The following is a 26,772-nucleotide window of genomic DNA, read 5'->3' as shown; positions in this document are numbered from 1 at the left end:
GGGGGGCGGCGGGGGGGGGGAGGGGAGGCTATGCTCGGACCCACATGTTCTTCCCCTCGAGTACCACCCTCCAAGGCTCTGAGGACTATACTGTCTCGTGTATTTGGAAATTGCTAAGAGAGTCGATCTTGGAAGCTCTCGCCACAAGGGAAAGAAAACTTTGTAAGTCTGTGAGGTGATGGAGAGGACCTAAACTTATTGCGGTAATCATTTTGCCACACCTCCATGTATCCAATCATTACTTTGCATTCCTGAAACGAATATAACGGTACATGGCAATTATATCTCAACTAAACTGGAAAAAAAAAAAAACCAAAAACAGAACCCCCGAGAGGCCCAGGCTCAAAATACCATTTAAAGGAACCAGGTTAGCCCCTGGGAGGGAGGCAGGGGCAGAAGCCTTGTTTGGAGGAAAGAACAGGGACTCTGCAGACAGACCCCGGCTTGGCCTCCCCCCAGCACCGGCCCTCGGGCTAGTTAGCCCTCTTCTGTTTAAGAAAAAAAGAAAAAGAAAAACCCCAAAACAAAGCAGGGTGGGGGGTTGTTCCGAGGATACTGGCACACAGCTACCCTGCCATCCAGCTACCCTGCCATCCGCAGCCAAGGGCAGATGGGCTGCGGGAGCTCTGGGCCCTCCTCCCACGCTGGGCTCCCTGGGCTCCCTGGGGGCGGCAGTGGGCTCACCGAGCGAGGCCGCGTAGTGATCTGAGCAGGTGGAAGACGAGTCCCCGGAGAGGCTGGGCGTGTGTCTGGAGGAGGGCCTTGAGGGACGGCCGCCGCCGCACGCATCCCCACGAACCGGAGGCTGGAAGGGAAGGACGGGGGATCAGAGGCTCACATTTGGGGGCCACTTTCCCACCTTGCCCCTGATCTCTGGCAGGAGGGGCTCTGAGGAAGGCTGACGGGAGGGGGAGGCCTCCCCGGTGCCAGAGGGACAGAGCAGCCCTTCCCTCGCTGCCCCGGTCTGGATGGCCGTGGTCCTCCGCGCCCACTCCCCACGCCCCGGCTCCCCCTGTGGCTCTTCACCACGCAGCTCATCCTTCCCAGCCAGCCGGCGAGCACGCGTACCCGGAACTGGGTAAAGTCGGCATAGGTGGGGTCGTAGGTCTTGTGGTGGGCATCCAGCAGGATGGCGATGATGCGCTGCTGCTCCTCCGAGAGCTTGGGCCGCAGACTGTCCTTCAAGGCTTCCTCCTCCTTCCGCTTCAGGATCATCTCCCGCTTCCGCTGCACCTCTTCGTCCGTCAGGATGACTGGGGGGGGGGGGGGGCAGGAAGAGGGATGTGAAAGCTTCCTCCAGGTGCTAACGGCACAAGAGGGGAGGGGCTGCTCCCCTCACCCTTGGAGCTCACAGGGCGGGCGTGCTTCCTGCCACAGGTCCACCCCACGGATGGAAAACTGGGTTTCCCATGGTGAAAAGGCAGGTGCATGAGAGAGGAGGAGAAAGGATTTGAGAGGTGGGATGCTCAGGCATTATTAGCGAGTCTGGGTTCTCAGGAACGAGTGATATGATTCTGGGCAAACCGTGTGAACTCTCTGGGCTTTCCTCTCATTAATCAGACCAAGAAGTTTGTTCCATCATAACTCTTCTAAGGTCCCTTTTGTTGCTCCTGCCTCCGAAAAGTGCGTGTATGTGGGGTGGCAGTGATAACCCCTACCTTGAAGGATGGGCTGTTTTGAGAACTGAATGCATGCCTAGCACAGAGCGGCTGCTCATTCCGGTCTCTTCTCCCCCACCTTCATTGCGCATGATCTCGAGGGAGACATTGGGGGAGGAAGGGTAAGAGGCACTGTGTGGCCAGTCCCAGTGTTGGAAGCTGGGAGATGCTGAGAGGCCCCTCTTCGGAGCCATTCCCACACCCAAGTTTCCAGGCATGGGACTCGGGCATCTGATCTACTCTGACCAACTTAGAAAGACTTTGCTCTTCGGTTCCCGCAAAACAACCCCTCCTCCGGCCTGTCTAGTCTTGAAACTTCTGCCCAAGGAAGTTTTCGAGGCCTCTAGAAGTCCCGAAGATAACACCGTGAAGCTCTGATTTGCAGTTCTCTCCAGCTGCTAGTGAGGGTGTCTGACAAGGGGGAGACCCCACCATCAGGCTGTGCAGGGGCCCCAGGGCCGTGCCCACCTCGCCGCGCTGGGCAGCTGCCTGGGAGGGCGGGGCTGGGAGCAGGGACGCCTGGCACAGCAGCCGGGCAAACAGACCTCCCGGCCGGGGCTTGCAGAGTGCTGGCGGCGGGAGTGGGCACTGGGGCCCTCGGCCTGTAGCTACTTGCTCTGTGCTGGTGTCGCCAGCGCTTCTGCCCACAGACCTGGGGAGTTTCACAACAGCAGGGAGAGGAAGTAGAACCCCAGGGTGGGTGGGTTCTGGGCTTTAAGAAAGGCCCAGTGGCCCGGCCCCCTCAGGTGGGGGGAGAATACACGAAGTTGGTGGGAGGGGAGGGAGAGCCTAGGGGGGTGGGGTGGGCACCCAGAGCCTCGGGCACGGCAGGAAAGGAAGCCTGTGGCAAAGGATGTTGAGTTCCCTCCACAGCTGAGGTAAGCCATACTAAGAGGACCGCAGGAGGCCACGCCCAGGTTATTGACTCACCTGCCCAAAGAGCTGCCAGGCCTCCTCCCACAGAGGGTGTCTGCTCAGACTCCAAGAGGTCAAGTGGGGTGAAAGGGGAAGGAGCAGGGAGCATTCCATTCAAGGCAAGGTGCAAGGCCCTAGCCTGGGGAATCCAAGATTAGGTGTCTGGTCTTTCCTGCTCCCCTGAGGGGGGGGTGCTCTGCCTGTCACACCAGACACCCCAGAACGTGTTTCTCAGCCTGACTAGGCTTTGATATCCCCTTGCGATTCTATGACGTCCCTCTCCCGCTCAGAAACCTTTTCTGGGTCCTTCCTGCTTACCACGGTCCAAATTAAAGTCAAGATTCTCCATGCTTTTACGTCTTCCTAACTTTGCAGCGTCACTTCCCAGGGCCTCTGGACACACTGCTTGTGCTCTGGTCACGTCAAGATTGCTGACCTGTGAACATGACCCGCTCGCTCTTGCCACCTCATTTCCACTTACGCTGGATGCCTGTCCAGCTGGGTCTTCTCTCCCCTGTAGCGGTGCAAGCTCTGTCTATTCTTCAGCCCCCAGGTTACAGTCCTCTTTTACCACGAAGCCTTTCTGGATTGCCCTGATCTGCACTGTGCATTCATTTCTCGTTTCTGGGGCATGTCTACTGTCTCCCACACACTGGCACCAAAGTATCTTCCACTCTGTAATATTTATGGTTAGTACAGGCTCCAGTAAATGCCTGCACAGATAGAACCTAAGATGTTCAAGATCTCTTTCACTAGGGGCACCTGGGTGGCTCAGCCAGTTGGATGTCTGACTCTTTTTTTTTTTTTTAACTTTTTTAACTTTTTTTTTTTTTTTTTTTTTGAGACAGAGAGAGACAGAGCATGAACGGGGGAGGGGCAGAGAGAGAGGGAGACACAGAATCAGAATCAGAAGCAGGCTCCAGGCTCCGAGCCATCAGCCCAGAGCCCGACGCGGGGCTCAAACTCACGGACTGCGAGATAGTGACCTGAGCTGAGGTCGGACGCTTAACCGACTGAGCCCCCCAGGCGCCCCTGATGTCTGACTCTTGATCTCACTCAGGTCATGGTCTCACAGTTCCCAAGTCAGGCTCCATGCCAATAGCTGGAGACTGCTTGGGATTCTCTCTCTCCTGCTCTCTCTGCACCACCTCTCTCTCTCTCTTTCTCTTTCTCTCTCTCAAAATAAATAAATAAACTTAAAACATAAAGATCTCTTTCACTAGAACCATAGGATACCTAAGGGGGTGGCGAACATCTTACACTTCCTGTGGTTTCTGCATAAAGGCTAGCCCAGCGAGGCTTCCTGGCCATGGTGTTGACTCCATAGTCTGAAAGATTGCACACCCAACACATCTACGCTGATTGTACCTACCATGTGCTAGTCATTGTCCTTTGCTCAGGAAATGATAGTGAGACGTGCACCAGCACTGCATGTACCCTAAAATGGCAGGATGGCACACATTGAATGCCAGTCCACTAGATAACTGAGCCCAGCTTGCCTTTTTAATTTCAATAATTGTGACTGAAACATTTTCAAGACAGAATACCTTGTAACAGAACACCTGTAACATCATATTACCTTTTCTTGATGATTCAGAGGCATCATCATTCAGAACAATTACTGGACTTTGCAGGAACAAGGTTATAACCTCAGAATTGTATAGGGCTGTGTCCGTGCACTATATGACTTAGCCTGCTATGGTTTGGAGTTCTTTTTCTTTTTTAATTGAAAAAAAAATTTTTTTTAATGTTTATTTATTTTTGAGAGAGAGACAGAGACAGAGTACGAGTGGGGGGAGGGGTGCAGAGAGAGAGGGAGACACAGAATCCAAAGCAGGCTCCAGGCCTGTGTGTCAGCACAGAGCCCAACATGGGGCTTGAACCCACGGACCATGAGATCATGACCTGAGCTGAAGTTGGACACTTAGCCAACTGAATCACTCAGGTGCACCAAGGAGCTCTTTTTTTTTTTTTTTTTTAATGTTTATTTATTTGAGAGAGAGAGAGTGAGTAGGAGAGGGGCAGAGAGACGGGGGACAGAGGATCCAAAGTGGACTCTGAGCTGACAGCAGAGAACCCGATGCAGGGCTCGAACCCACAGACTGCAAGGTCATGACCTGAGCTGAGGTTGGATGCTTAACCGACTGAGCTACCCAGGCACCCCTGATGTGGAGTTCCTGTGCTACCTCACATAGCTTTCAGTCGCCCCCTCTCTGGTAAGCTCTGTGTTGTCCCTTTGTATCAGTGCCTGCCTTTCTTCCCATAAACAGCTAACTTCTAGTCTGTTGGGGAGCTGGAAATCCTGGTAATCAAGTTTTATGAAGAAAAAAAAAAAAACAGTGGTAATAAAAATGGATTAAAAATATAGAACTTTTTATGTGCCGGACACCATTCTAAATGTTTCTTAAACATTAGCTCATATATTTAGTGCTCATTAAAACCTCTTAAGGCAGGTGCTATTATCCCCAGTTTGCAGATGAGGGAATGGAGGCCCAGAGGCTATGTACCTTGTTCAAAGTCATACAGCTAACACATGGTGAAGCTGGTATTCGGGCCTGGGCAATAAGGCTCTAGAATCCAAAACTGTAACCACTACTCCCTACCGCCTGTGATTACAATTGGCTCTACTTGCTCAGTGGGACTCTTGTCCTCAGCCGTGGAACACACAGAGTGTTCCAACCCGTCTGAAGAGCATGAAAAAGTAAATAAAGTAGCAAAGTTTGTAAATGATTTACTTTCAAAGGACAAAGTTAAGAAGATCCAAGGTTAACCTTATGCCATTGTTCTTCTCAATCACTGTATCAAATAGCTACTGCCTTCCTGTGTGCAGTGCTAGCGAAGGAAATGCTGAGACCTGCCATTTTCTAATGGAGGCTGCCAATCCCCGAGCCTCCCTCCAGGCAAAATTGTCTGGAGACCGAGTAAGTCACAAGTGTCTCACACGGGCAGATGCGCATTGTGATTTATCAAATAGGTCATTGTCTAAAGGGGTTGCTAATTTCACGGGGAATGGTGCGTTTTTTAAAAATCACTTTCTCAAGAAATTGCTACCGAAAATGCCGTTACCATGATGTAGGAGGACCCATGTTTTGGAGTTGAAAGCCTTTGACCTAGAATAAGAGCGAACAGGTTCTGAAAGAACATTTGATGGGCTCTCCAGTGAATAAAGCACATGAGCTGTGTTTATAGATTTTTGTGAAACCCACATGGCTCCTCTGTAGCTTTTCTGCCTCCTGTCTAGGTTGCCTGCTGAGTGCTAAAATGGCTTTGCGCACGGTGCCCCCATGCAGGACGTTCCCTGTTTCATGAAGTCTAGAACTGCATTTGGAAGTCAAGCTCTGGAAGCGTGATCAAGTGAATGACACGGACAATAGCAGATTTGGGAGATCTTTCTGATCTATAGACCCGTGGGAGATACATCTTATTAGCTTAAAAGCATGGAATTTTAATTCCTCTGCGCTTCCCCATCTATGAAAAAAAACAACAGAAGTATGTACATCTTTAGGGATTCTTATGAGAATTTAACCAGAAACTGCATGTATCTTGCACTCAGTAGGACTTCCCACACCCAGCCCCTTCCCCTTCCTGAGCTGCCTCTAGGCAAGGGCCCCCTCTCTGCCCCTGCCTGAAGGGAGCCTGTGTTTGCAGCTCCCTTCGTAGCGAGCCCGCCCGGAGGTGTCCGGGGGTTTTACAAATGTTGATACAAAATTGTCTCTGGGAGGCTGAGCCTTCAGGCAATCACCAGCCCAGGTGATACATGAGCGGCTCTCCTAGGTTTCTGAGTTGGGAGCTCTAGGCTCAGACGCTCTGACAGACTTCTTTAAACTGGGCTAGATTGACGCAGAGAACTACAGCTCTTCCGGAAGGACCCTCCCTTAGAGCAGTGGCAAGAACGCGCCTAGTGCTAGCTCAAACTTTCCATGTAACAGGAGCTCTGGGGCCCAGACTCCAAGAGCTCAGCTCTACCAGCCCACACCTCACTCACTGGAGCTCCCTGCGCGGGCATCCTGAGATTGGGGGACACAGGGCTGCCCTGGCCATACAGCAGGGTAGGCGTGTGGGCCTACAGTGGATATATAGCAGCGTGAGGACCCAGGACTGTCCTGGGCATATAGCAAGATGGGAGCACAGGGTTGCACACAGTAGGGCAAGGACACAAGTGCCCTGGGCATATAGCAGGGCAGGGGTGTGGGATTACTGTGGATACATAACAGGACGGGGACAGGGCTCTGTTGGGGAAGACCGAGGCTGTGTTTGGGATGGCTGAAGGGCAAAGCTGTTGAGAGTTGAGGGGTGGGCATCCATTTCTGGATTGCTGCCCCCACCCACCACCACACGGTGTTCTTGGGGGGAGGCACTTGGACGCACCCAAGACCTGTTCATCACCACGGATGCAGAGCTCTCTTTGCGGACCAGGAGGGATCTAGAAGCAGACATGGAGACTCGCTTTCTGACTCCAGTCCTGATAGTCTTACTTTTCTGGGTCTCAGATGATTTCCAAGTGTTCGTCCTATTCTAAGTGGATGCAACACCTCCTCCCTCCTGAGACCTAGGAGAGGGGCCTCTGGAACAGCAGTGAGGCTGGCACCGACCAGAAGTTCTGGGGCAGAGCCTTACTGAATCCCAGACGTGCAACCATGGTGGTTCTTGGTTGGCAAAAGCCTGAGACCCAGGCTCCCTGCCCCGTGGAGGATGTGTGTTCCTTGAGGGCAGGAGCAGGGGCTCTAAGTACCGCATCTCGTTTGTGTCCACCCTCACGCCTCGCACAGAGGAGGCCACACTAAGCCAGTGTGTGAGAAGCCGCATGAGGCACTCAGCCTTGGCCTGCTCTGCTCCAGGATAAACACGGGAGTCGGGTGGGGCAGGGGACTGGGCTAGGAGAGATCAGCATGTCCAGGCCTGCCCGCTCCCGTGGGGGCGAGGAGGAACAACAGCCTGGAAACTTCTTCCAGAACTGTCAGTGTTGACTGGGGAGCCGGGATCAGGAGTGGAGGGCTGTGATCCCCAGGCCCAAGGAGGAGGCTCCAGGTGAGGGCCTTCACGCTGTCTCTGTTCCCCAACAACAGAGAAGGGTTTTTTTCCCATCAAGGAAGAAACTTGCCATCCCCTAAGCCCTATCCCGTGACTCTTCCCTTGTTCCGGACACATCTTCCCTGTACCTGCCTCCCTCGCTCCCCAAAACGATAGCCCCATAGCCAGGAGGGCCTCCCGGGGTGCCTGCATCTGAGCACCCCTCCTCAGCCTCCCCAGGCCCACAGGTTAGCAGGGCACAAGCCTTGTCCCAGGGCCAAGGAGGGGATCAGCGTGCAGACTGCAGACAGGCAGGGCTGAATGTGCAGGGGGCACCCATGCCCAGGCTGGCCCAGTGCCCTGGTCTCCAGGCCGGGGAGGGCCAGGCTAGCCCCTCCCAGGGTCTGCTGAATTTAATGGCTACTCTAGTTACCAAATAACTGGTACCACAGCTCAGAAACAAAGTCCAGGGGCTGTTTTTAATCGAGGGTTAGAACAAACGAATTTGCTATTGGTCCTCTCCTCCAACCCCAGAGCTGGACGGGAAGTCCTAGGACCGCTCCTCTCTCTCTATCTGGATCCAGAGGGTCATCCTAGAGTCCGGTGCTTCCGCTCACAGACTCTTTCCCCTGGTCTCCTCTAGGCTCCAGCCGGCAGATCCGCCCAGGGACCAGAGTGGCAGGAAGGCTGCAGAGGCAGAGGAGGGGGGACAGACCCCGGATGTCAACTGGGCTCTCAATATTCTCCCCACCACTCCTGTCCCTCCCCAAGCTCAGCAGCTCACTCTCCCAAAGTCCAAAGAACCCTGGGTCATTGAGCAGGTTGGTGAGTATAATGATGTGGTCGTGGAGGAGGACTGCTCGGGGCTCAGGAAGGCAGTGCCCCGCACTGCCCTCCTCACAGGCCTCGCTCTGGAGGGGCTGTCCCAGGCCTCTGAGACGCATATACAGACCCTAGAGAGGCTCGCAGTACCCTCTTGGTGCCTGGACCCTGCTGTTCTGGCCTCAGGGCCCCAGCTCCACATGCAGGGCGCCAGCAGCCCCAGGGGAAGGACCACACACCTCTCGGGCCAAACCTGCACGAACAGCAGCACGAAACCTTCCCCTTCTAGTGCCGACCCCCCGCCCTGGCCCCCGAGCACTCACACTCCTTCATCATGCCGATGTCCACACAGCGCTTGAGCCGGCACGCCTGGCAGTGGCGGCGATTGTCCTTGGTGATGCGGCAGTCGCCGTTAAAGGGGCAGGTGAACAGCGCCTTCCGCTTCATGCTTCGCCTGCCGAGGGAGAGAGCACCTGCCACCTCTGTGCCACCCACCGTCCAGCCTTGGCCCTGGCTGCCGGCAGGGACTGTGACCACCCAGGCCTGCCGGCAAGACCCCTGGGATCTCCGCGTCTCCCACAGAGGGTTCGGGGCCCAGGCCCCGGCCGTTCTCAGTGACCACCGCTCCCTCCCCCCACACTCCAGGCTCCTCCTCCTTCTGTCATTGCCTACTCTGCTCCCATCATCGCTTTCATTTATTTATTTTATTTACTATTTGAAAGGATTTATTTATTTATTTATTTATTATTACTATGATTGCTTTTTTTTTTTAATTTTTTTTTCAACGTTTATTTATTTTTGGGACAGAGAGAGACAGAGCATGAACGGGGGAGGGGCAGAGAGAGAGGGAGACACAGAATTGGAAACAGGCTCCAGGCTCTGAGCCATCAGCCCAGAGCCTGACGCGGGGCTCGAACTCACGGACCGCGAGATGGTGACCTGGCTGAAGTCGGACGCTTAACTGACTGCACCACCCAGGCGCCCCTGATTGCTTTTTTTTAAAAAGTGGGCTCTACCCCCAGGGCTTGAACTCATGATCCAGAAATTGAGATCTGCCCACTTTAGCCACTGAGCCAGCATAGCGCCCCTGATTTACTTTGATGGCACTCTACTTCTCACTCTATTATTATTATTATTATTATTATTATTACTACACAGGAAATACATGAATGAATTAGCCTAGTGAAATTTTTAAAAATACTGGGGAGTCTGGGTGGCTCAGTTAATTAAGCGTGGGACTTCAGCCCAGGTCACGATCTCCAAGTTCCTGAGTTCAAGCACTCCCACCAGCCCCTTGGGCTCTGTGCTGAGAGCCCAGAGCCTGGTGGCTGCTTTAGATTCTGTATCTCCATCTCTCTCTGCCCCTTCTCTGCTGGAGCTCTGTCTCTGTCTTTCTCAAAAATAAATAAAGAAACATTCTTTTTTTTACTAAAGAAACAAAAATGCTGAAATCTGTAGAACAGCCCTCACTGCTTTTAGTGAGCCATTACGAGAGGTGAGGGCACTAGTGGCCGCTTTAAGTCATCTAGAGCCTGGAGGTCTGTGATTAGAGCATCCCTGGTTCAGGAACAGACATGCGCACGGGTGCGTGGAGAAGGGAGGAAGGGCCCAAACCGTAGCTTTAGGTATCCAGGTAACACGTCCAGAGAGAAAAGGCCAGATGAGCGGGCGGGAGCCCTGAGCCAAGGTCTGGCCTTGGCTTTCCAAAAGGCAGAGGAAGCAAGGATTCTTCAAGGACAGAAAACTACCAAAGGTTCTTAGCTAGGAAGCTGGTCTCCCCGGCTGCTGGTATTCTATGTAAAATTGTGTGTGTGCGTATGTGTGTGTGTGCGCGCGCCTATGCGTGCATGTGCAAGCTTGAGGGCTCATTTTCCCTAATCTGGCTTTCTCCCCTGCTGCCAGCCACACCACATGGGATTTGGGGAGGCTGCATCATCCGTGTCCTACAGGTTCCTCGTGCTTTCCCAGCCCTAGCAGGGGCAGGCCCCACTTGTTTGCCCCAGGACGGGTGACAGGAGTTAGTTGGGGAGGGATGGTGGCAGAATCACTTTCTCTGTGAGCAGCAGCACCTTCCAAGGAGCTGTGGCGATAGATGCTCAAGCCTTGGAAGCAAAGGCCCGGGTCCAACCGTTTCTCTTAGAGAGGAGTTGGCCACACACTAGTTTTATTTCTTGGTGAAAAATGGCTCACTGTTCACATTCACTAGAAGACATACAGAGTTTGAGACAAACATACTCGTTGGCGGATAATGGACAGATGGTTAGGGGACCCAAGAGACTACTTACTGGTGGACCTCCTCATTTCATAGATGGGACCACCGAGGGGAAGAAACTTTTCAGTGAGGTGATTTAGCAAGAAGTGAAGGCTCCCTGGTTGGCTGTTAGAGATGTGAGGCTCAGCTTTAGCTTCGTGTACAACCCCTCTCATCTCTAGAAACAAGGTGCTCAGTGAGGTGGAGCCCACAGGCAAAGAGCTCCAGGCGGCTGGCTCTTGAGAACAACTCAAGGCCAACGATGACCCAGTGGCTCACGAGGTAGCTGCTTTTGGTTTTGGACCTTGGCTGCCCGTACCCTCCTGTTATGCCTCTTCTGACCCAAGGGGGCCCCAGTAGACAGGGCTACACAGGGAGGTGGAGAAACATGAGGCTATGGGGGTCAAGTCCAGACCACTAAAGGCCACATCCACCCCTGCAGTGACTACCCAGGGAGGGACTGTACTTTAGGCTTTTGCCTGCCTTTAAGAAGGGCTTTAGAAAGCCCTTCTCCTTGAGCCTCCATCCATCTATTGTAGTTCTCCAGAGGGACAAGCAAATATGGAGGTACCCTGGCTACCCCGAAATGAGATACGGCCGTCACCACCGGACGTGCGATGGATTCACTCCTTTACTCCTCCCCCTCTTTCCCACTTGTGGCTCCTGTGGCTCTGCCTATTACCACAAAGGCTCAGGCCCCAGAATGCCTGTAATTCTCTAAACTTATTCAAGGGCCAGAAGTTTCTAATTCAGAGTAAACTCTCATTTCCTTTTTTTTTTTTTTACAACTAGGCATTTTGCCCAGAAGTGGAGGGTCTGCTTTTTCCTTCCACCCACTGTCTTGTCTGGCTCAGAGCTCTTCCTGTTCATTCTCCAGGGTTTGGGGCACCAGGAGGAGCCTACATGTGGCACCTCCAGACACGTTTGCCAAAGCCTCCCACCAGCCCTGTGCTGGGGGCTGAGAGCTCCCTGAGGCCCCCCACGAGAGGCAGCCTCACATCCCTTGGAGGCCTGTCCCTCCTTCCTCGTGCTCTAGTGCACCTGCCTCTGACTCTCACTGGTGGGCACCTCCCCCACCTGCAAGGTCGCTCAGAAAGAGATGTGGACCATGACCATCTTTCTTTTATCTTCCTCATTGTAAATCTGAAGCCCCCCCCCCCCACCCCACCCCAGGCTTCCACACACAGAGGACTTGGAGATAGCCACTCAGCCCAGCATTGCCTGACAACAGGAGTGGACTCTAAACAAGGCTGGGTTGGAATCCAAAAAAAAAAAAAAAAGCAGATCTGGCTTAAAAGAAAACACTGGGAAGGGAGGACCCAGTATCCTTGCTTCCAGCTTTGTCTCTGTAGTAGGAGTACTCTCATGAGTACTGAGAAACAAAGCAGGAGGAGGAGGAGGGAGAAATGGAGAAGAAGGAGGAAGAAGAGGGGGAGGAGAGGAAGGCAGGAAGGCAGGAGGGAGGGAAGGAGGGAAGAAAATGTTAAAAGCCTTCTGGCCAGGCACATTATCTCCCAGTAAGGCTCAGATCTGGGGTAAGAATGTCACTTGTGGGGGCACCTGGGTGGCTCAGTCGGTGAAGCATCTGACTTCGGCTCAGGTCATGAACTCACAGTTCGTGAGTTCAAGCCCCACGTCGGGCTCTGTGTTGACAGCTCAGAGCCTGGAGCTTGCTTCAGATTCTGTGTCTCCCTCTCTCTCTGTCTCTCAAAAATAAACATAAAAAAATGAAAAGAAGGCCGCTTGTGCTTTTCACCCTTTGCCACACTTTGTCCCAAAGCCCACCAACTTTGCTGCGTGTCTGCACATTAGTTGAACAACGCAGAAAGGAGCCCCTAAATTCATGCAGCTCTTAAATGATTAGTATGCAAAATTATAGTAAGCAGCTCTGCCCTGGCTTCTCTAAAGACAGAATCAGAGGCAGGACCCTGGAATTGTAGCCAGGAAGATGGAGGTTAGCCATCACAAAGAACACTGTCACACTCTGGAGCGTGGGTCGGTGTTCAGGAGATGGAAACTCCCTCGCCGCCTCCGACGGCCGGACCCAGGTCCTCTTCTGAAATGGCTTTCAGGTACGCCCAGTCCAGCCCAGTTGCCGGGCCGCAGGTCCTGCGAGCTTGAGACCCGGTTCTTCCCCGATCCCCTGCCTTCTAAGGGCACTTCCACACATGTGGCTGTCATCTAGCCTCTGCCCACAAGGAGTCGGAGCAGCCAGATTGGCCAGCCGTGGCTCTGTGCTTTGTCCTAAAGATCCACGCCCTGCCCTGTCTTCCTCCCAGTGCTAATTGCTTGTGAGCTGGTTCGGTTTTGAGAAACAAGAGCTTCGAGTTTCCGTGGGAGCCCATCGCCTTAGCTCCTCTCTAAGCCTGGACCCTGTCATCCTCTGGATGGTTGGCAATTATACCCCAGCTCAGGAAGGAGGGGTAGGGGTGGTGCAGCCAAGCTAAATATAGACACAGTTTCTAGAAAGTCAGGGGTGAGAGAGGACATTGACCAATTCATCAAAACGTGACAGGCAATTCACAGAAGCCTGAAGTGCCCAAGGCCAGTGTCTCGGGCTTGGGACAGTAGGGTCCTTCTCGGGTAGGTGGCCCTATCACCAGAGACACACCTTGTGAAACCCAAGCCCGGGGCCAAGTACCAGCTCTGGGCTCTGTCTCCACCGCAACGTTGAGTGTCACAGAAATCTCGGAGCCTGGAGCCTGTGTCTCCCTCTCTTTCTGCCCTCCCTTGCTTGTACTCTCTCTCTCTCTCTCAAAAATAAATAAAACATTAAAAAAAATTTTTTTTTTTAAAAGAGAGAGAACTGGTCCAAGGGCGCCTGGGTGGCTGAGTCGGTCCAACACCTGACTCTTGATTTCGGCTCGGGTCACGATCTCGCGGTTCTTGAGTTCGAGCCCCGACTTGGGCTCCGTCCGCACAGACAGTGCACAGAGTCTGCCTGGGATTCTCTCTCTTCCTCGCTCTCCCTGACCCTCCCCCGCTCATGCTCCATCTCTCTCCAATACATTTTTTAAAAAGAGAGAGAGAACTGGTCCATCACATCATAGTATATCCATGCAAGATGACAGGGCTGTGGAAAGGACAGAGGAAGAACGTGGAAACGGGAACCAGCTTGAAGAAATGCTCTGTGGTAGATAAAAGCAAGTGCGGGAGGGTGAGTTTAGTATATACGCCCACCTCCCCGTGCCCGTGCATGCCTGTGCACACACACATAAACCCGCACACGTGCTTTCATATAAAGAGTCTGGCAGCGAACACAGCGAGCTGGTGACAGCGACAGCTTCTGGAGGAGGTAGGGGCACGGGAACTGGGTAGGGAAGGAGACTTGCTTTTCACTTATATGCCCTTCCGGACCGTTTGCTCCGCTGCTGCTGCTTCTTTTGAGCCGCGCACAGGAGTTATTTACACACACATTCCAGGTTCCGCAAGAGAGGAGAGGAAAGGGCTGTCTGTTCTCAGAGGCAACACACTACAAAAGGACGATGGTAATAGCCTCCGCTTCCCGAGAGCCTTCGATGCCAGTATTTTGCATATTATCTCCAAGGCTATCAACGACGACCTTTCAGGATGGGCATTATCCCTATTTTACAGGTGATATGAAAAGGACTGGAGGGTTAAATCACTTGCTTCACATCACGCGGCTAATAAGTGTGAAAGCAGGATCCGAATCAAGATCTGTTTGATTCCAAAGCTTCCAGTATTCTTACATAACATCGTCCTCCTTATGAATATACCGTACCTCAATCCAAGCCAGAGTAGCCATCAAAACATGCCCCCTAGGGGCGCCTGGGTGGCTCGGTCGGTTAAGCGTCCGACTCCGGCTCAGGTCATGATCTCACGGTCCGTGAGTTCGAGCCCCGCGTCGGGCTCTGTGCTGACCGCTCAGAGCCTGGAGCCTGTTTCAGATTCTGTGTCTCCCTCTCTCTCTGCCCCTCCCCTGTTCATGCTCTGTCTCTCTCTGTCTCAAACATAAATAAACGTTAAAAAAAAATTTAAAAAAAAACGTGCCCCCTAAAGTCCAGGAACATGCAGCAGAGGCCGTTTGGGGGTCTCCTCTGGCACAAAGCCATTGGGAGAGACACAGTCCCTGAGAGGGGTGGTTTGGAAATGAGGGGTCACCGCTGGCGGTCCTCTCCACTGGCCCTATACTGCCATAGCACAGGGACGACCCCCACGTGTGCCGAGAGTGACTTCCTGCCAATAAGCCTTGATGAGAGACCTGAGTTCCTCCCCAAAACGTAAGATCTTCTTCACATGCCTGCAGCTGCCTTTCTTCACAACTCCAGTGACATTCCCTCTGCAAATAATCCGGCCTCCTCGACCCAAGCTTCCAAAACTACTCTTGACCCATCCGCGGACAACCTTCCTCGTTCTCTTTCAGTCACAGTCTCGAGCGGCCATGGAAGAAGCTGCCAGCTGCCAAGCTGAACTGGACAAAGTTTTCTCCGGCAGCCCCGATGTCGTGGGGACACATTTACTGGCGCTCATAGAACGCCCTGCTCCTCTCTCCTCTCTGTTTACTCCAGTGCCCGTAAGCCCTTTGAGTTTTAAGTCGTTGGCCATCCGCCTCGTTTCTCTGCTCCCCTTCACATCACGGCTCTTGCAGTATCAGCTGGGGGGACTTCCCGAAAGCCAGAACATTCCTCGTGTTCCCGGATCCTCACCAGCCTGCCTTTTGCCCCCTGCACTCCACAGGACTCATAATTAACAAGGTCCCTGAGCACCTTGAGGCCCGCAAACAAGAAGGCATTTCTCCACTCTGTGTTTGTTAGCTTGGCACTTGCAATGCACGCCTTCACAGTGTCTGGATTAAGGAGGGGTCAACAAGGAGGAAGAAGACAAGAGGAAGAGGCAGTGATCTGTTTCTCAACCCTGCATTCCAAGACCACCTTTTTTATCCCACCTTTTTTATCCCACCTTTTTTATCTGTATTCTTTTTTCCCCTTATTTTATTTTATTGTATTTTGAGACAGAGAAAGAGAAAGCGAGCATAAGCAAGGGAGGGGCAGAGAGACAGAATCTCAAGCAGGCTCCCCACCCAGCACAAAACCTGACATGGGGCTCGATCTCACTGCTGCCAGCTCATCACCTGAGCCGAAATCAAGAGTCGGAGGCTTAACTGACTGAGTCACCCAGGCACCCCCCAGGACCACCTCTTAAACTTCACCATACTCTTAATTCTCTTCTTCAAAGAGGTCCCTCGGATTTTCTCCTGTCCTTTATATCTTTTCCTTTATTTTATATTAGAGTCTGAACTAAGCCACTCATGACCAGAGATTCATTCACATCCACAGATCGTATAATATATATATATCCTTTGTAGTAGACCTACGAATTTTTCCCCTCTGGCCCTTACTTATGCTCTGGCTGTTGACAGAGCCAAGACATATAACCTTTTACAAGCCTACCCATGCCATTTTATTCACACTGGAAATATCATTTTCCCCCCCAGGAAGTCCATGTATTCCAGAGGAACATGAAGCAGAAACAGCATGAAATAACTTGTAGGACAAATTGGCCAACAGTGGTCTCTAATGGTCTCTATGGTCTGACCATAGATCAATAGAACTGTGGTCACTGTCCAACCTTCATAATCCCATTTTGGTTTGATTATGAATTCTGGACCTGCTGGGATGACCACAATGAGCTCCTATGGTAGGTTAGTTTGACTATCTTGGAAGTCAAACCAAAGACTGAATGGTCAGACTGGTCCCCAGGGCTTGGTAAATAGCCAGTGACTCAGCACGAAAGGGATCCTCTTTCCTTGAGAACACCATGAACGGGTTGAGTGAACTCCCCAAGAGCAAGGACTTGGTTGCACTTATCTTTGTGTTCCTAAGGATGTGGAACCTGACACTGAGAAGGTACGCCGGCCCCACCCCCCCGCCAAACGTAGACCTTTCTTCCTGGGATCAGGATTTCACAAACAGACATAAGTGGCAAGGGGGTTCTATCTGAAATAGACTAAAAATAGAAAAATACCAAATAGAATTTGGATGAAGTAAAGAAGCAAGGGTAAGGGGGAGAAAAGAGGAGCAATTATGTATATTTAATTGATTTTTCTTTTTGGCAACAGTTATGTTCTGTGAGGGCACCATGAGCACTGAATTAACACATACTGAACCACTGTTCCCAGGGTTAGCTTCCTGGGAGCCTCTGGTCACAACATTTTCATCAATCAATCAATACATAACCTTGTTTCACATGTGCTATTTAAAGGGACCTTACTTAATATATATTGTTGATTCATTAAAACTGAACTCAGCCAACAGCACTGTAGCTCATGTCTGAATGAAGCTTCTTGAACACTTGTTTTCTTGATAAGGCACATCGAAGCTTTCTTGTGCTTAGTTAGGACCACTTAATGGCACTTCAGCACTATGCTTGGGGCCATCCTAAACAGTGGAATCACCACCAAATAGCACAAAGATGCAAAAACTGTGGTACTAAGCAGCCCACAAAAAGGACACTTGTTTGTAGCCTGAGAGCTGAAACAAGAAGGCAGGATGTCACCTTGTTCCACCTTGGCTGGGAATGTGTGCGTCGTGGGTCTTGAAGTTTTCACCACTCTGACACCACCATGACCACAAAATTCTGCAAGCATTGATGTGGGGACTACAAGGAAGTTTTAACAAGTGGCCAAGTTTGCAAATACAGAATCTACAAATAACGAAGATTGACTGATTGTGTGTGTGTGTGTGTGTGTGTGTGTGTGTGTGTGGTGGGTGGGTGGGTGGGTGTGTATTTTTATCAAACAAAATCAAGACAAACAACAAGAGGTGTTGGCTCTTCAGAAAGTGCATCCTGGCCCAGTCATCACGGCAGGGACAGTAAAGACACAAGGCAGACAAGGACAGGGTAACAGGACAAAAGCAGAATGCTGCCCGTAATACCAGCACTTCCACGCAGGGGTTGTTGGAAAGGGGGCTCAGGGTGGGTGACATACAAACGTACCATCCCTGTCCATTTTGTCATTTCCCACACCTAGCCCTGGGCATCAGGGAGCCTGTCCTCCCTCCACCCAGATGCCTACCTATCATGGTCCTGCCTCAAGGAGTAGTGGTGTGTCTGAGGGGAGGAAGCACAGGTTCATGGGAGTTGGAGCCACTCTGGCAAGGAATTGACCTCCAGTATGTCAGAACCCAATAAGCAGCCGCCTAAGAGTCTCATCTCCCAGAGCTGAACCCCAGGGATAGGTGACCTAGAAAGAGAGGGGGTTGGGGACAGGGATCTAGGAATTAACCAAACAGCCCCAAGAGCTGTTGGAGACCTTTGGGTTGCAGATGGGTGACGTATGACCTTTGGTCAGAGTCCCCGTATTGCCAGCTCTTAGCCCAGTGCCTTGATAACAGGTGCTCATCAAAATCCATTGAGTGAGTGTGTCAAAGAAAAAAAAAAAAAAAACAACAAAAGGAAGGTGTGTGGCTGGAGAGACGTCTGTTTATTTCATGAGGGCAGCGTTCCATGAAGGACATAAGTATTGACCCATCAGGTTCCAAAATAACATATCATACTTTATGTTTTTTAAAGTACTTTTGTATATGTCATCGAATCAATCCCCAGACTAACACTATATACGAGAGGAGTCAGATGACAAAGTCAGGTGCATGGTTGAGGTAACTGAAACAGAGAAGTCAAAAGATCTGAGCAAGGGAGGGCAACGGCACGGCCACCGCTATAGCTCACACACTTCTGGCTGCTTTTAAGGTAGGAAGCAGCCCTGATGTGCGCACACACCCTCCTTCCCCATTATTACTTCGGAGGCCGGGGGCAGGAAAGGGTCCAGGTGGGGCTCCGGAAGGCCCACCCTGCAGGAAGTGCAGAGGAATGAGCCACACGGCAGCAGAGTCTGCAGCCAGCGATGCTGCTGGTCTGGTTCCCCAAGCTGGGGAGCAGCCTGCCAGGAAGCCAAGTGGGCAACCCGCGCCAGGCCAAACAGTCAATTAGCACCCACAGAAACCCCGCTGACCAGCGACTGCTCAAGGCAGGGAAACTCCAGGCCAGCTGGTTCCCAGGACAGGGGGCAGGTGAGTTGGGAGCTGTGTTCACAGACGGCCCACGAGTCCTTGTGCTCGGTAGGGGGGGGGGGGGGGGGCAGGGCAGGCATCTCACAACGTCCCAGGCTCTGATTCACTCTGCCCTCAAAGCCAGTGGGTGGGCCCTTCAGTTCAGACAACCAGGCCGACCTCTGCCTTCTTGTTCTGGACCTGATTCACTCTTTCCTCTCTTGATGGCCAAAGCCTTGTCCTTTTCTTTACTCACCTCCAATTAAGACTCTTATACAGAAGCTCTTCTTTTCATGTTTTCTTCCAGGCTTCTCTCCTGCTTGCTCTCTCTCCAATATACGCCCAATGCTCACTCCTCATGTTTCTCAGTCCTATACTGCAATTCATCACCTTCCCATCCTCCCCTCCTCCCTTTGGATGGGAACACCCTTCATTCAGCCTTTCCAATACCTTCCCCATACTGTTTGCACTTGTGACACTGGGCTCGCTGGAGAAGAGAAGAGGCAGCGGGTAGAGAAACTGGCCCTGACTGAACAGGACGGCTGGCACGTTGCTGACATCGCCTGAGCTTTCCATCCTGGGACAGCCAGCCATGGGTGAAGATATGGGCACAGGTCAAGCACAGAGGTCCAACCAGGGTGCTATTTCCCTTGTTCCAAGGAATGGTTTCATGTGGATGGGAGGACAAGCGCTGAGGCCAAGTTCTAGGACGCCCCCAAGGGCACGCCTGTGGTCATCCATCTGTTAGGAGGCCCTGTCACTCCAGGACAGACATGTGGGTTAATAGAGGGGACTATGGGTCAAGGGGTAATGGGAAAGTGGGGACCTAGACGGAAACCTCAGGAAAACCATTTCTGAGAAGGTCAGAGGACGTAGCTGGAGCTGAAAGGAGGGGAGGAAGAAGATACTCTCACCCAGACCCTGTTACTCCCGGTGGCTGTAAGAGCTCGCATGTTCCATGGGCATGGGAAGGACAGAGACAGGGAAGATGCAGGGGTTCTCTTCATGCAGGGAAATCTTGCTTCCTCTCCTTCCGCTGGCCCCTGGGGAGGACTCACCTGAAGAAGCCTTTGCAGCCTTCACAGGTCATAGCGTTGAAGTGAAAGCCGGTGGCTCGGTCTCCGCATACCCCACAGATTCGGGGCACATTCCGGTCAAAGTCGCCAGGGTCAGGCAGGGAAGTGCTGGCTGCCATCGCTTCCGTCCCTGCAAGAAGAGCAGGCAGGCCAAGGCCAGAGCCGGAGTCAGTGCCAGGGCTGGCTGGCATCCTTTGCACCCCTACCCCCATCTGCCAGGAACTCGGCGAGGTCGGGCAGCTCCCCAGGCTGCAGGCCTGAGCAGGATTTCTTTGGCGCCCTCGTCTCGTGACGCGCCACACCACAGCTTACCCTCCGGACTCTCTGTGGAGCGGAAGATGGGCTCCCTCACCCAAGTCCAGAGCGATCTGCGGGGGGCGCTGTGGTGAGGCCGCTCAGAGCGTGGTTTGCGTTCAAAGGCTGCATCTGCGGCCTACTAGCCAGGCTGCTGTGGGTGAGGTGTTTAGCCTCTCTGTACCCTGCGACCCTCACCCGAAGAGTGGCGTTTTCCTTTACAGGCTGTGAGGCATCGACTCACCTCACGGGCAGCCCTGAAGCAGGCCAGAGGCCTATTCTGGGTGCTTCACCCAGAACAACCCCCCCAAGAGAAAAGGGGGCCCCTCCCCCCCTCAAGTGCAGATAGAAGCCCCCAGCCCCTCTGTCTGAGGAACGGACTAGCTCACATGCCCGAATCAGACCTTGATATTCCAACCACCCCCACTCCGCACAGCCACGTGGCTCGGAACTGACAGCCCCGTGTCCCTGCGCCGAGGTAATCAAAATCTTGTTCCCTCTTCTTTTCTCTTTTCTTTTTCTCCAGCAAAAACGTAACACATTGATTTGACCGAATCGTCTTTCCGAATACCGCGAGTCCTATACAGTGAACTAATCTTGTTTTCAGAGATGGCTTTGATAAATAGGCATTATCATCTACAGATGGATTTCACACTTGAGGAGCGGGGAGGACCGAGGGAACACAACCTAGTAGCTTTCGGAAATCCTTCTCGGGAAGCGGTTGACTTAACTCTTCCATTAGGCAGATGGGGCCCTTGGCTCCACGCGGTCAGACTCAGAGCTCCTCCGGCCTCCCTAAGATGCTTCAGACCTTGCTGCCTCCTATCTGAGTCTATCTGAGTCTGAGACTATCTGAGTCATCACAAGGGCCATCGCATGGCCGCTTGGCCCCAGGGCAGGAGGGTCCCTCGGGGCAGAAGAAATAGAAGAGAGAAAGCCAGTTAGGAACCAGTACCATGTTCTCCCACCCCGAAGTGAGAGAGGTAGCTTCCGGAGGACCCTTGGGAGTTTCTGAGCTTCTTTCCAATGGAATCTCGGGGCTACGACTTGGCATTTCAAAGCCCGTTTGAGCAATTTAATTTAAATTTAATTTAAATTAAATTAATACTTTTTTTTTTTTTGTAATTTTCTAAAAACGAAGGAAGGAAGTGGGATGGATAAGGATCAGGGTGGAGGGGACCCTGATCACAGATGGGTGTAGACCCGCCTCTCTTAGCTTTTCTTTTCCTGGGAACTTTGATGTACTTATAGTGACACTATTGCCTGTCCCCATCACAGCTAGATTGACATTTGTTAAACTGCAATGTTTAGACACACACACACACACATACACACACACACACATACACGCACATGCACAGAAATAAAGACTCAAAAAAAAAAAAAGAACAAAGTAATGATTAATAGAAACCTTTGAGGGACTGAGATCGGGGACAGGCATGCAGAGGCCTTACATAGGCACTATATCCTATTTCTTTGAGTGGTAGGTATAGGCGTCTTATTATTTTTATTGTTATGAATGGGGTTCCTGGGTGGTTCATTTGGTTAAGTGTCCGACACTTGATTTCAGCTCAGGTCATGATCTCACGGTTCATGAGTTCAAGCCCTCATTCAGGCTCCATGCTGACCATGCAGAGCCGGCTTGGGATTCTCTCCCTCTCTCTCTCTGCCCCTCCCTTGCTTGCTCTCTCTGTCACTCTCAAAATAAATAAACTACAAAAATTATTAAAATAGGATTTTACGTTTAATAGGCCCATCTGCGTATATAAAACATTTCGCAATTTTCAAAGAATTAAAAAGCAAGGATAAAGCACCCGTGGGTTTGTCAACATCGTCCCTGTAGCCCATCCCAAGGCCAAGCCAACTCCCCGGGGCTTCTAGAGTGCCGCACACATCCAAGTTGTGGGCAGGGATCCCAGAGGCCCAATACCATTGTGGGGCAATAGGAGAAACTGTTTAGGATGCTTGTGGCTTAACCCCAGGTCAGCTGAGATGGTGCAACTCTCAGTCATCATGACGTTGCTACAGGGTCTGTGTCACCCAGGCGACTAAACATCTGGTGGCTTTGGTGGAAAAAGGAGAAATCAAATGTGGGCGTGGGGGGAATGCCAGACAAATCAGTCCAACGAGGGCTCATCACCACCCGGGCTCGCTGGTGACGTCATGATGCAAGGGCATCAGGACAACAGCCTACCCCGGCATGACAACTGTGCCTTCCTGAAATGGGCTGAGCTACTACCTTGACATCAGGAAGGCTCCTGGCCGGGGGTTGGGGGGCCTGGGGCCCCAGTGCAGCCGGACAGAAGGCTGGACCCCTCAGCTGGAAGCCCACAGAAAACGGGACCATTTCAGGTGAGCTGAGAGAAAACTCAGCCGGCTTGGGGTTATTTGCTGCTACCGAGGAGGCAGGGCCCGGGACCGGAGTCCAGAGGTGCAAAAGAGACCCAGGCATACATGGCCAGAGAGCTGGCAGGAAGAGACTGTGGAGGCAGGAGAGGCAAAGAGCAGACTGGAGCTGAGTAGGAAATGTCACTATACTGGACAGCTGCCTGGTGTCCTGTCCTGAGAGGCAGCAGGCCTTCTCCCTTCTGAGCCCCTCTCTGAGCCCCTCCCCTGCCTCCGGCTGGCTCTGGGTCTGGGCTGCGGGCTGCTGCCGGTTCTGCTGACACAGGATCCGACCCGCATTTGTGAAGCCCGGGGTAGTATCCTCTTCCTTCCCTTGTCCCCCCTCCTTCCCATGGCCCGCACCTGCTCCTGGAAAACAGCCAGCCACAGAGGTTGTGGCTAAAGAGGAAACACCCACCTGAAGGGGCAAGGGGGAGGGGATGCCCGTCTGTGACCTCACAGACACGTCCAACCAAAAGGACTCTGAAACGAAAAAGGGGAAACGCTTCGTCTACAGCTTGGCACTGACCTCATAGCCAGTCCTCTGGTGAGTCCAATAATGGTACAGGAGGTTCTCTCAAGAGACTTTAGTCCTGAGATTAGGGATTGAAAACTTGACAGAGTGATTTGTTGGGCACAGGCGTGCCATGTCATCGCTGGCAGGGGTGAGGGGGTGGAGCCTGGCAGCAGCCAGGACCAGCCCTCCCTCGAGGCCGGGAGTAGCAAGAAGCAGTGGGGAGGGATGGGGGGGGCAGCAACCAGCATGTAGGCAGATGGAAAGAGCCTCCTTATTTCTTCCACTGCAGAGGGTGTTGAGAGGGAGGGAGGGCTTTTATCTAGGGGAGCTCTGCTGCTCCTGCTGCTCCCACGGACCCCCCACCCACCCCAGATCTGAAGGATCCTCCCGGAGGGGGGAGCAGAGTCAGAGGATGGCCTAGCATACTGCTGATGGCAGGAAAGAGATCCCACCCCAGCTAGGACTGCCGAGACCCCTCAGGCGCGCTGGGAAGGGTGCAGGCTGGGATTGCGGCACAGGGCCCGGCCTCTTGGGACGGCTTCACAGACAGGTGTTCGAGATCCTCGTCTGTGCAGACGGTGTAGGCGGAGCGAGCGCTGCAGGGGTTAAATACAGCAACTCGCTGCTTTCAAACAGGATGTTTTCTGCCACTTTTAGCTCTTCCTGAGACATGCTCCACACCCCCGACCTCAGTAAGGGCTGAAGGCGGGCTGACTCTGGTGCCCAGAGTCTGTGTGCTACTGGCATGCTGGGTCACCAAGGTGGGGCTGGCAGAATTTCACCCGTCCCACTTCTACCCACATCCAGCCCTGCTTGTCTACCCATAGAGACAGACAGACAGACAGACCACACACACACACACACACACACACACACACACACACACACATTTCCTCCCTTCCCTGATGCCAACAGAAGGTGCCTGACCCTGAAACCTGGCAAAAGCCTTCAAGCTAATCCCCAGATGGGGAAGGTCCAGACCCCTAGCTTTTGTTCCTCTGCCTCCTAGAGGCCCAACTAGGCAGGGAAGGGAAAAGCCCATGGGAATTACAAACTGTGGGCCCTGGGGCTGTCAGCTCCCCGAGACTATTGACCATCCCCTTGGGCACTGCCAGCCCCCAGCAAACACCCAAGGAAAATGCCGGTGGATGGGGTAGCCTGGGTGACTCAGTCGGTTAAGTGCGTGACTTCGGCTCAGGTCATGATCTCACGGTTCGTGGGTTCGAGCCCCGTGTCAGGCTCTGTGCTGACAGTTCGGAGCCTGCTTCGGATTCTGTGTCTCCCTCTCCCTCTGTCCCTCCCCTGCTCACGCTCTGTCTCTCTCTCTCTCTCTCTCTCTCTCTCTCTCAAAAATAAATAAACATTAAAAAGAGAAAAGAAAGAAAAGAAAATGCCGGTGGGTGATGCGCTGAAATAACCTGAGCCAGGTCGGCCGGCTCCCAAGGGCCGTGGGTGGGACGAGGCACCGCTGCTGGGGACAGACATGCTGTCACTTACCCCCCAAGCCAGGCTCTCCTTTGCTCCCCGTACTTGTACCGTCCATCGCCTCCGGCTGACCACACTCTTCTGGATTCTACCCCATGGCCTTATCGATTTCCCAGAATCCCCGCTTGCTCCTCAGAGGCTGAGGTGAGGGCCAAGTCGGCACAGAAAGGACCACCGCTTCCTGTCCTCAACCCCTAAGGTTTTCAAAAGCCAGACTTGAGACCCAGGTAGACTACCACCCTTGAGCTTAAAAAAAAAAAGAAAAAGAAAAAGAAAAAAGAGTGTATGGAGTATCTACTATGTGCGAACCTGCCAGGCTCTAGCCGCATGACCTACATAAGCTTCATAACAGTCCCATGAGGTGAGGAGCAGTCCCATTTTACAGATGGCAAAACCAAAGTCCAGGATGACTTGCCCAGGGCGCCATGGCCAGGCAAGTGGGGGGGCCAGGGGCCACACAAGGCAAACTTAGCGCCATGCCCGCGTGCTTCTGCTGTCTCCTGCTGACCCCTCCCATATCCCAGTGATAATCATCAGCGGGGACACGGCGGTCCGCTCTGAGCCCTGCTCTGGGTTCTCCAGTATGCTCTCTCATTCAGTCCTCACAACACCCTCATCAGGCGGGTCCCGTTATCACCCCTCTTCTAGCCATGGGAAAACTAAGGCTCAGGGAAGTTGTTTGTCTTTGGAGTCCAGATTTGAACTTAGACCCTTTTGCCTTGAGTCCCCCCTCTGCTTGCCTTTCCTAAGGGTGATATCTCAGTCATCTCATCAGCCCTAAGTCCTGGAGGCCCTTCGCTTCCACCAAGTCCGGGGGCAAAGAAGAGAACAATCCCCACAGGTCATGATGGAAGAATGCCATGGCGCTTTTCCTTCCAAAGCTCCCAAAGTCTCAGGGTGGCAGGCATTAGCCGGGATCCCCTTTTTGCCAGCCATCCCCTCTTACCGGGAAAACCTCGTTCAACACGCTGGCCGCTCCTCCCCATGCAACTGCGCCCTACTGGATGGTCCTTTTAGAAGAGGTTAACCTAGATTTAGCCTAAAGTTCCAAGTGCGAGGAAAGTGGGTCAAGGATACAGGGTAGCAAAGGAGAAGTGGAAAAATAAGCGCTTAATATCACCCTCCTTTGCCACATCATACAGCTCCCCACCCCTGCCCGCAATTCATGTTCTGAGTACACAGGACATCCCATTGCTTCTACTGGGGCTGTCCCCAGAGCAACCCCCTCCTGCTCTTGGTATTAGAAATACCCAAGTCCCTGACCCTGAGCCTCAGAGAAACAGGGTGGGAGCTCAAGTCTGCAGAAAGCCCCTGGCTTCCATTCCTCCGGGGACTGCATCCCACATCAAAACCCCTGCCTGAGCCTGACCCAGTCCTGACCTTGCCTTAGCAAGAAGTGAAGAGATAACATGTTTCGTTCCAGTCATCGAAGCCATAACCACTGCCTCTCCTATATGTCTGCCTGTCGGCGCACACAACACACGCCCCGTCTTCCGGGGCTTCTGCTAAATGGGCATCACCGGGGCAGGCTGGCCTAGAACAGTCTCGTGATATGGTGGCTACAGGGTGTCCTGGGAAGAGACTGGGAAGACAAAGATCAAAGTGCTGCTAGACTCACTTTAACCCCACCACACTCACTGAACCCTCCTCGGAGTCCCGAGGGCCGTAAAGCTATGGCCTGGAGGATAAGTGGTAGACAAGAGATCTGACTGCTAACGTCTTTTCCACCTCTGAAAGTGTGCAACTCCAAGGCCAGATTTCCCATCATGATGAGGCCTTAAGACCACTCAGAAAGTGAGATTCCCTCACTGAGCTTTCTCTCGGACCCCCTCAGTTGAGCCCCGACAGCATGCTAGTGCAAGGGAGGTTCACTCATCCTCAGATGCCAAGGACCAGGAAGGACATGAGCAGTGTGGCCCCTAATGGGCCCCAGGGAGAACGGGAGCCCAGGACAGGGGGCCACACTCAGCTGGGCTGCGATTGGAATGACCGAAACTGAGCTTTCTAATTGTTGACATTGGCTCAGAGTTCCCCCTCCTTCTAGAAAGAAGCGGAAAGCTAAGTGATTTCCCAGAAAAGGGAGAGAAAAATTCTTCTGCCTGAAATTGGCACACATAGAATGAACCACGTGGGGGGCTCTCTCTGGAGTGTGTAGGCCAGCCGTGCTGCACGTGAGCTTATGTGCGCACAGCCATTTCTCGTTGGTTTTCACTTCATCATCCTTTCAACTCTGTCCACAGAGTGCTGAGCACTGTAGGATCTAACTTAGTGTTGGTCATCTCTTTATTCTAGTGTAACTCAGGCACAGCAATGTCACAGCCAGCTAAGGTGATGTCTTTTCTTCCTTCCC

The 26,772-nt window shown here is 52.8% G+C and overlaps 1 protein-coding gene across 4 annotated transcripts in view; it reads right to left on the bottom strand.

The window, feature by feature from the left end:
- VDR (vitamin D receptor) overlaps positions 1-26,772 on the bottom strand; it is a 57,195-nt gene that overhangs the window by 12,898 nt on the left and 17,525 nt on the right. For all 4 annotated transcript variants that reach the window (XM_040488333.1, XM_040488334.1, XM_040488335.1 and 1 more), the window contains exons 2-5: positions 19,724-19,871; positions 8,729-8,859; positions 1,069-1,253; positions 685-805 (exon numbers count right to left, since the gene is read on the bottom strand). In XM_040488333.1, coding sequence (XP_040344267.1) covers positions 685-805; positions 1,069-1,253; positions 8,729-8,859; positions 19,724-19,871 — 585 coding nt within the window. The remainder of the gene's footprint in view (positions 1-684; positions 806-1,068; positions 1,254-8,728; positions 8,860-19,723; positions 19,872-26,772) is intronic.

This window comes from Herpailurus yagouaroundi, unplaced genomic scaffold (genome assembly GCF_014898765.1).
Source record: "Herpailurus yagouaroundi ecotype Mexico unplaced genomic scaffold, PumYag 166, whole genome shotgun sequence".
Lineage (NCBI taxonomy): Eukaryota > Metazoa > Chordata > Mammalia > Carnivora > Felidae > Herpailurus > Herpailurus yagouaroundi.
Note: the sequence above shows the minus strand (reverse complement) of the source record. Positions and strands in the feature narration are given on the sequence as shown.